The sequence below is a fragment of the Sclerotinia sclerotiorum genome, genomic scaffold (genome assembly GCF_000146945.2).
Source record: "Sclerotinia sclerotiorum 1980 UF-70 scaffold_3 genomic scaffold, whole genome shotgun sequence".
NCBI lineage: Eukaryota > Fungi > Ascomycota > Leotiomycetes > Helotiales > Sclerotiniaceae > Sclerotinia > Sclerotinia sclerotiorum.
Genome location: NW_001820833.1, coordinates 2,620,915 through 2,631,477, shown reverse-complemented (window position 1 = coordinate 2,631,477; position 10,563 = coordinate 2,620,915). Strand labels below are relative to the sequence as shown.

Below are 10,563 nucleotides of genomic sequence, written 5' to 3'. Positions count from 1 at the left end.
TTTTTTTATTTTTTTTATTATAACATTCGTAATATCTCAATTTTTATATTAATTTACTTTAATACTTTTCTTAATCTTTTGATCATTTTTATAATTTGAAATCATTTAAGTTTTGAAATATATATATATCTATTTTAAATAAAATAAAAAGATTAAAATAAAATAATTTAATAAAATTTATTCTAAATCAGAAATATCGTTTAAGATAATTTTAATTTAAAAATCCTTAATTTCATATATTTTTATATCTTTTAGAAGATTGAGAGTATAAATCTTAAACTTATATTTATTTTCATGCTATCACCAACATCCCATCGGGGTTTATAAATATTGACGGAGACCTGACTGCAACAATAGATTCTCTTATCTTCAAAAAGGTAATAGTATAGATAAACCTTAAATTTATTAATTATAGACTTTTGAAATATAAAGTTAATCTGATAATCAAAAAGATTCTTTAAATCATTTCATTTCTTAAATTTATTTATTCCTTTCGATTCCTCAATTTTGAAGATAAAACAGAGATTATTAATAAAAAAAATCATTACTATTCAATATAATCTTAATTATTAAGATTTTATAATCTTTTTAAATATTCTAAATTTATTTATCATATTAAATATAATTTTAGAATCAGTATTTATAAAGATCTATTCGGCATCAATTACATTTAGAATTTATATTATATTAACTGTTATAGACTTCTTTTTATTGATTATATAAATTATTCTATTATTCTTTACAAAAAAAAATGATAAATATGTTAAATTAATCTATAAAAAATTCGATATTATATGAAAATATAAAGATATTATTTTTAAGGCAATTTACTTTGTAATTATTATTGAAATTATTATTTCGATTTTAATACAAATTTAATAAATTTTTATTTTTATTTTTATTAAATATAAATGTAAAAAAAAAAATTGATTTAATATAAAAAAAAAAAAAATCTATTACAATTATTATTACAATTAGAATAACAATTATTTTCAAGATGAAATTTATTTTAATCCTTTTTTATTTTTTATATAAGGATAAAAATATAATTTTGATTATAAATTTTTTTTTTTAGAAAGATAAAATTATATATTTTTTTTTTAAATTTTTAATAAAGTATTTATAAAGAATATTGAAGAGGGTAAATTTATGATTATAATGAAAGAATTTATTAATAAAGATATTTTTATATGTATTATATTTCTTGAAATATTTTATTTAGATTTTATTAATATTATTTATATTTAAAAACTTTGAATAAAAATTAATAATAAAATATAAAATCATTTAGATTATAATGACTATACATCAATCGATATTTAGGATTTTTTTATTTTAAAATTATAATATATATTTATAAAGAAATAAAATTTATTTTTAATAATTTTTATTGAAAAATCATTAATGATTTTCAAGATTTTCAAATTTGTATATAAATCCTATACAAATTGAAAATCGAAATTTCAACCTTTAAAATCTCGATCAATAAAATCGCAAAAAAATCTGAAATTTTTAGAATTTATTATTATATAAATAATAAATCTATATTCTAAATTTTAGAAAATTATACTTATAAATAAAAAAATTATAAAAATTGATTTTTGTTATTTTCGATAAGGAAAGTGACCTATATTAGAGGGTGGCCCAAAAGTAGGGTATATGACTTATTCGAAAAATTTCAAATTTCTTTTATTTGTTAGATTTGAATGTCCTTGACTGCACAATCACTTGACAAAGTCTCAAACCCATATATCCTAACCATAGCACGCATTCGCAAACTCTATTAAAGGGCGAGATAAAGGCACATAATTCGTATCAAACAATATTTTTGCAGTAGTATTCACACTCTTAGCAAACATTTCCAGGTTATCCTCTAGCGCTCTCTGATTGGAAAACATACTGACTCGCCATCTTGATATCAATAGGATTGACATTAGTTGGTTCCAATTTGATCAATGTCATTTTGATGCATGTTCTTCGGGGTCGGAAAGGTGGCTGTGTTGTATGTATCTGGGTTTTGGAATCTAGACAGGGCCAGCGTAATCATTGTTTGGGAAATCTCATTGGCGATCTGGGACTCCATCTCTAAAGGAGTGATAAGATTATGGAGAACGAAGAAAAAATAAAAGTGAATAAAGATAGGAAACAAATAGGAAACTAGAAATATAGAACAGGAGCAATGGGAATCAGGTGGAGACTGAAGAAGAAAATCCCGCCTGGTTTGTAGACTTTTGATGTGAAGGATGGCGATAAAGAGTGGAAAGTTAGGAAAAGAATGAAAAAGAGGGAGAGGGAGGAGAAAGAGAAAAAGGGTTCAGAATCAAGATCAAATTGGGAGAAAGGTAACTTGATTATCACAACATGTCACTCAAGTTCAATATCACGAGTTCAAGGCCAATGGAGATGAACGCGGCATCATTAACGTTTCCTAACAGAACCAAGGGTTGTAAAGTTCCTTTCAATGTAAGTATATCAAATAAAGAAAATAAACATTTTCGTCAAGTATAACAAGATTCTGGCAAGAGTTAAATGTAGTCGAGGGTAGGGGAAGTGCAATTGATGTTGTTTCCACGTAGTCACGTGGGACTTGCCTCAAACATAAATTTTTTGACCCATAACAACGATATCGATCTGTTTCTATTGTCCAGCACATCTTTTCGTTCTTCAAAAATCAACAACCTTTACACATTTATCGTCATACATATTTTGGTATCTCCCAAATGACTTTTGTATTGCAACAGAAAAGAATTGAAACAGAAAGTTTCATCCCTTCTTTCCAATCCACCACCGTCATTGCCTAATCAGGCGACCCAACCACACGTGCTATTCATCCAGCCCTCCAACCACGGGATTTTGACAACGTAAAAAGTTAAAGTCATTAAAAAATTGAGCTAGATTCAAATCATGGCTTCCTCCCTCGAACCCGTAGATATCCCATCCTTCTGCGCGACCCAACTCCATCTCTTAGACCAAGAACTTCAATCTGAGCTGTCCGAAACCTCCACTTTCCTAACGGGAACTTCACCTACTTCACTTCATCGCGCTGGACTTGCTATTATAAATCTCGTTTTGATATCTCAAAGAACTGGATTGGGAGGAAAGACTGTCGTTGAGCTGGGTCCTGACCCGGCGACTTCTAGTTCTGGCTCCGTAGGAAAAGGTAAAGGTGGCGGAGGGTCCGGAGAGGGCGAATTACAAGAACATGGAATACGAGTTGGCGATATCGTGGCAGTTAGTGAGCAACCCAGTGGAAGCGCGAAGAAGAGAGAAGTCAAGGAGTTAGAGGAGAAGGGAAGTAAAGGTGTGGTGACTAAGGTAGGGAGGAGTGCCGTGTGGGTCGCGCTAGATGAGAATGGGAAAGGAGAAGAGAATGTTGGGGGAATGAAAAGGTGTTGGGTGGTTAAGTTGGCAAATGATGTTACGTACAAGAGGTTTGTATACTTCATCTGTGGAATTACCGGTCGATTGAACGAGGAGAGAGCTTGGAGGCGAAAGCTAATGGGTGTATAGGATGAACGGTACCATGGGAAAGTTGGGAAAGATGCAAGAAGCGGAATACTCGAATTTCGTAAGGGTTTTATTTGGCTGGTCGTCAGCTTCGCCCGTACCAGAGAATTTGATGGGCGAAGAAATAGAGTGGGTGGATCTGAGTCTGAACGATAGTCAAAAGCATGCTATTAGATTTGCGTTGGCTTCGAAAGAGATAGCTTTAATCCACGGGCCACCTGGAGTGAGTAGTCTCAATTTTCTTCTACCATCAGGGCCTCTTTGAGGTTGATTTTTTGAAATCAAATCAGTCCTAAATATATCCGAATTGATGAAAGATGGTCCTGGGCATACCGAAGTTTTTTCAAGTCACTACAAAACGTGATAATCCTATGCCATCGAGGATGCTAAGATGGGATGGAAATGGAGGGATAATCTTTTATGTAGTCACTGATATTCGATAGACTGGAAAAACTCATACTCTAATTGAGCTTATTTTGCAGATGCTCAAACAAGGCCTTAGAGTATTAGTTTGTGGGCCGTCCAATATATCCGTGGATAACATTGTCGAGAGGCTTGCACCACATAAGGTACCTATTCTACGTTTGGGTCACCCGGCTAGACTTTTACCATCAGTTGTCAATCACTCTCTTGATGTCCTTACACAGACTTCAGAAGCAGCTGCAATTGTTCAAGATGTGCGGAAAGAAATGGATACCAAACAAGCTTCAATAAAAAAGACCAAGAGTGGTAGAGAGCGAAAAGCGATATATGGCGATCTCAAGGAGCTCCGCAAGGAGTTTCGAGAACGGGAAAGGAAATGTGTAAATACCTTGGTAAAAGGTTCAAAAGTTGTGCTTGCAACTTTACATGGTGCTGGAGGTTACCAATTGAGGGATGAGAACTTTGACGTTGTGATAATTGATGAAGCTAGGTAAGGGCATAATTGCTTCACATTTGCGTTCAACCCTAAGCTTCTATTTTCATCTCTTCTCAGGGCACGCGTCCTCCATCTCTTTCAAAAGACTTGGTTGGTAATTGCTAACTCTTAGCTTCGTAGCCAGGCTTTGGAAGCTCAATGTTGGGTGCCTCTGCTGTCAGCTGGCAAAGTTGTTCTTGCAGGAGACCACCTTCAGTTACCACCAACAATCAAATCACTAAATTCAAAGACAAAGACGAACCCGCAAAGTACAGAGACAGAGAGCATCATTAAGGGAATGACTTTGGAGACAACTTTGTTTGATAGATTACTGAAATTACATGGAATTAGAATTAAGGTTATGCTTACTACACAATACCGGATGCATGACAAGATTATGAGGTTTCCTTCGGACGAATTATACGAATCAAAACTTGTTGCAGCCGAAGCAGTTAAAGCAAGACTCCTCACGGAACTGCCTTACGATGTGGAGGAAACTGAGGATACTATTGAACCCTTAATCTTTTTCGACACACAAGGTGGCGACTTTCCGGAGAAGAGTGAGGAGGAAGGTGTCGATAAGAAAGCCGGAAAGGGAATGTTGGGTGAGAGCAAAAGCAACGAAATGGAAGCGGCGCTCGTGAGACGACATGTCCAAAATCTTGTGGATGCTGGATTGAAGCCAGAGGATATTGCGGTTGTGACGCCATACAATGCTCAGGTAAGAATGATATCACTTTTGTGCTCAACCTTCCAGTTTTCTCATATAATGCTAACCTGACAAAGCTCGCCTTAATGGCTCGATCGATGAAGCAGGTATTCCCTGGCATTGAACTGGGCAGTGTTGATGGGTTTCAAGGAAGAGAAAAGGAAGCAATCATTGTTTCCCTCGTCCGGAGTAATAGCGAATACGAAGTTGGATTTTTAGGAGAGAAACGTAGATTGAACGGTGCGTACCATTTACTTTTGCATTAACTTCCTCATCTGTTCTCTACGCCCAGAACCGATGAACCCTTCTTTGCATGAATGTCTCTAAATACCCGCCCCCGCATCCCAGTATGTCACTATCTCCGGCAAACGAAATTAAAAGGGCTCCAAGGCTATAGCATTTATAATAATCAATTTCACACAATGGGATGCTAGTCATCACATATCCAAATATCTATGCGAGAAAATATGGAGGGCTTGATCATCCAACTGATACGATTTGTACATTTTAGTCGCTATGACCCGACCACGACGCTCGTTGACAGTCATTGGCGATTCGGAAACTGTCTCGAGGTGAGTTCAGACCTCTTTCTTTTCTTTTCCTTGAACATGTCTACTCCATCAGTAGGCCTGAGACAATATGCTAACAATTTATGTGTGATTGATACAGAGGTAGTAAGTTCCTCAAACGATGGATGGACTTTTTGGAAGAACATGCCGACTTACGATACCCGTCGATAGCGGAGTTAAATTCGTAATAAGAATCAATTGCAAATTTGGTCAAAAATTCCGAAAACCGTTACACCTCTATCACTTTGGGCCCCGCACCAAACTTTTAGTTTTATGGTATGGATCATTCTATGGACTTTACTCTTATGGAAAAATATTGTGCAGTCATGCATGCATGGAGGATTTTCTCGGAAGCTATCACTCAACTACTTCTAGTCCTAGGTGAGGATCCACAAAATGTTCATGAACACCATCTCTGTCGTGCCACGCGATTTCTTTTTTCCCTTTCAAGAAGAGGGTGTGCATCAGATGAATGACGAACTCCATTTTAAGGACCCCATGTAGTTTCAAATAGAGTATGGCGGTGGCACGGATCCCAGGTGGAGTGGAGCTCTACTATGGAGTGAGTGACCAGAACATTTTAAAGAAATCCACCCCCTACCTCAAAGAGACTTGATCGAAATGCTTCAATTTGATCATGACGGTGTTATTAGTCACATCTAGCTTCTGCACTCGAGTACGCTGCATAGAAGACGTGAAGATGGATGACCTATCGCATCTTCAAGTCTCAATGAGACTGTGGATACAGGTTGAGAAGTTGAATCTTGATGTTAAAGACTGGAGCAATGGCCATAATTCATTAGACGGATTTATGCCATGAAAAGCTAATCGCGAATCATACATTGAGTTATCGTTCCCGTTTCTTGCTTGGAAAATTCAGGGATAGATACAGATGTATTCAATGACCCTTAGAAAATTTTGATAGAGTACCTGTTATTTATACTCTATATTGATCGAGGAGATTTACGGAGTACGGGTGAAACTATTGACATGCTTTGGCAGTGTATTTAAATTCGTTTTATGCAGCCGAGACAGCCGATCATTTGCATTGAAGGGAAGCATGAGATAAATCCGGATAATTAGACCTTACGCATCAATTAATTGACCTTGTGTTGTACCGACATGCCGTGTCCAGCTAGATACTGTAAGACTTATGTGATGCGGCGAGCAAGGAGATTTGTTATTGTAGTTTGTTATGGCATTTACTTGTGCCTGTTTACCCTATCCTGCCAATCCGCGCTTCGTTTTTGGATTTAGTATAAGCCATGAGATTTTATCATTTGAAGATATTAGATAATACGAGCAGAATCCTTAACCTTACGACGATGCTATCCTCTTTATTTGGCGCCGGATGATAACTCGAGAGCGCAGCGGTTGCTGTGAAGGCACCCTGGGATTTGCATACACAAACGTCGAACCAGGGAGGTGCATTTTAACCGTTATCATATCAGAGACACCTAGTAATCCGAGTAGAAAGAGCATTCATAACATAAATTAAAGTCATAAAAGAAGATTTTGTCTATAACCTGGGATTTTATTAAATGAGAGTAAGAATAAAGTTGTTGAGTATATTGATGTTTATTGCCTTTTGTTTTTCCTCTTTTGAGATGAGTAGTAGACTTTTGGTATTTGCTTCCTCGCTTTGAATGAAGGGGTACAAAAAAAAAGATATACTTTTATTCAAATGATTGTTAAAGCTACACCCACAACCACTTTAATCTCCAACTGCATGATAGAACTTACGACCACCACAGTGACCACACGCACAACACCTATTACGAGATTCAAAATTTGTTCCCCTCTTCTGCGCTCAAAGCAAGCATACCGATCGCATTGCGGCACCAAATACAAAATAAGGATTACATCCTTCCCACTTACTGCTTTTGGTTGAAGCCCTTAAAAAGGAATTTCAAAGTGAGCCATAAAGAGCTATACCTCCGAAAATATGTTGTTTCGGTGAACTTTTAGCTCTTTGCAAATTGCTATTCTCCCTTCCTGAAACTCCACTTTTGGACGACACGACTGTGTCTCATTTATTGAATTCCAGTGGACGGAGTCTGGACGATGAGCTTCATGAGTTAAAGTACTATTGATTGCATTATTCACACTATTCACACTATTCACACCATCCACACAAGCATACTATTGTGTAGTTGCATTCTCGAATAGGTATACAAAACTCCCTTAGTGCTAAACGAATCCACACGGTAGATATTCGTATCGTTACCATCTTTACCCACCTCCATGGAGCCGCTTCAACAGGGATGAAATGATTGAGCCTTACTGTTGTTGGTTTGGCTTTGAATATTTACTTCTATTCTTGAATTGATCTCCCCGTCTTTCCAATTTTCCTTTCTTGTCATTTATCTGGTTTCATGGTCACTCCTTGTCGGTAGCTTACGGGCGTCGCAGAATATATGATACGTGTGATGCGCCCTAGATCGATCAATTTCCCTGGTAAGGGACCCATTCCATTGAACGGTGCGGAGTTGCTCAAGATATATACTCATATACATACACATATATGGACCGATGGACGCTCGTGAGAATAACTTATAATTCGACTAGGGAACTGAGACTTTCCAGTCTTCTCATCGCTCGGGAATTTGCGAATATGCCTATGAATCATTCCACGTCTCTCAAGCAATCCACTATCATAACAGCTTTATCCTTATCCTCGACCCACTTATGAATACAGGCAGAACGAAAGGCCCGTTCTAACGCCCCGTCCCGGTTCTCAGTAAGATGAGTAAATTTTCGAAGACTGGGACCTCGAAGTCGGAAACTTCTGGTCGAACAAATACCGGTTCTACCATCCGTGGGAGGATTTCTGCTCCTATTCCCATAAAGGATGACGACGAGTTTCCAATTCGGTCTCCAGGAACTAGTATAGCAACTCCTCTTGGATCTCTTCGTTCAGATGGAGTCGAAAAAGTCATGAGGGATTCCGCCATTTCTGGCCGAGATAGTGCTCTGGCTCATGGAGATATTGGAATGGGTGACTACATCGAACCACCCAGGCGGATAGGAACCTCACCCTTACCGTCTGACCGGCCATCTTATAACCCCCCTTCGCGCAGGACACAGGACTATAGTGTTCTCCGGAGCTCATCACCTGTTGGCAGACCGTCAGATTCGGTTCTCTTGAAGCCTGCGCGAAAAAAGTCGACTCTTAAAGGAGTGTTTGGTAAAATATTTGGAAAGAAACGGAAAGAAACGCCAAACAAGAGGCAAGGCGTTGATGCTCTGCAAAGTGAACAACATCATCGTAGTGTGAGTAGAGCCATGTTGCGTTACGTTACTATTGTCTAATGATTTGTAGGACCCAACTGCGCTCAGCCGAAATCCAATGAACACCGCGACTTCACCCAAACGTTCTACGTCCATGCCGATCAATGAGTTTAACCGGGCCCTTCGATCGCATTCTCCTTTCATAGGGAATAACTTAAAGGAGCAGAATAATACAGAGCCGGACACGAATCGCACATCTACACAGACACAAAGTACAACGACAAGAACAAGGGTCACAACTGGTAGATTGTATACACCAGATAAAACACCAGGCTATGCAGATTGGACGGGACTTTCACCGCGGCCGGCTAGCGCCCAAGCTAAAGGCAGTAAAGCTCCCTCTGACGAGGAGTGCTCTGGATTAATTGGAATGGCAATTACAAGTGGTAGCCATCCAAACAGGCGTTCAAGGTCAGTCGGGCAATTGCGAGAGGCTGCAGGAGTTGTGGGGGGAATGACTAGACGTCGCAGTGACGAGATTCGCTATTGGAGAGCAAGCTACGATCCAGGGCCATTGTCTCCGTTATCTTCGACCAAGGCGGAAGCGGATGAACCTATATTAGTGAACGATTCGGAAAGTCCACGAGCAGTAGAATCTCGGGATCAGCCACAGCCATTTAATTTTGGACATTTGAGTGGATTGGCTGGAATGAAGATCACCCAGGCTGCTGATCTGGCAACCAGAGTTGATCGTATCGAGTCTAGATTAGTTGAAATGGAGAAGACAGTGTATCAGATTAATCGACAGCTAAATGGGAACGGGGATCACGTTACCCTCCAGGATCCTCCAAAAGGCGGTAAAAGGGATCGCAGCTCCTCAGAACGCCGTCCTCCAACTGATAACTCTGAAATGACTTTACCAGTCTTACCTCGGCATCGACATTGGCACGAATTTGGCGCTCAGAACCGGCTTCCAAACAGTAACAACATTAACAACAGCAATAATCGTCCCACATCATCGTCTCATAACAATTCTTACCATCCTGACTTTGATGATACAGTACCAGCTCCGTACGCTGCAACAACAGATGACCATGTGCGTTTAAGCAGTTCCCACACAACCTGTCGACCTCTATCAACCTCAACTACGATTCGCGGTCTTCCATCCAGCTCCCCCACAACTCAAAAGGATGCCCCTTTGACAATGGAGCACTACAACAATTTGACGAATATGTTCCTAGCGGAACAATCTGCTCGCCAGCACCTTGAGAATATTGTCCTCACCCTACAGCAGCAAATCGTCTCATATCCGTCAGTAGCACCCATGTCGTATCCCACTCCCAATTCCGTGGGGGGCGCTGGGCTAGTTCTCGACACCGCATCATCGGGCAAGAGCACATTTAAGGGCTTTGGCGGTGATAGTGATGATGAAGCATATGCAGCAGCTTCCGAAGTTTTCCAGACCCCTAATGAAGACTTAGCCGGTCCAAACTTTGGAGATGAGGTTTTCGGCAGTGGGAAGGAAAACGGAAGTGGGGGTGCAAGGGCGAGTGTTGATACTGGAAAGGGCGATGCAAGGACGTTGAGTTTAAGTCAGATCACGTTAGGGAAGGGTCTCCAGCATAGTTTGAATTTCTAGATTTCTGCTA

At 38.9% G+C, this 10,563-nt stretch overlaps 2 protein-coding genes across 2 annotated transcripts; both read left to right on the top strand.

Annotated features, from left to right (window-relative positions):
* Positions 1-2,904: 2,904 nt before the first annotated feature.
* On the top strand, positions 2,905-5,871 carry SS1G_03108 (hypothetical protein; the record flags this gene model as incomplete). The annotated part of the gene is made up of 7 exons (XM_001596835.1): positions 2,905-3,431; positions 3,511-3,730; positions 3,951-4,420; positions 4,547-5,126; positions 5,192-5,354; positions 5,626-5,686; positions 5,784-5,871. 7 exons carry the CDS (start codon positions 2,905-2,907, stop codon positions 5,869-5,871), a joined length of 2,109 nt encoding a protein of 702 aa, XP_001596885.1.
* Positions 5,872-8,428: 2,557 nt separating this feature from the next.
* SS1G_03107 (hypothetical protein) lies at positions 8,429-10,553 on the top strand (the record flags this gene model as incomplete). Its single annotated transcript, XM_001596834.1, has 2 exons — positions 8,429-8,956; positions 9,006-10,553. 2 exons carry the CDS (start codon positions 8,429-8,431, stop codon positions 10,551-10,553), a joined length of 2,076 nt encoding a protein of 691 aa, XP_001596884.1.
* Positions 10,554-10,563: the final 10 nt, after the last annotated feature.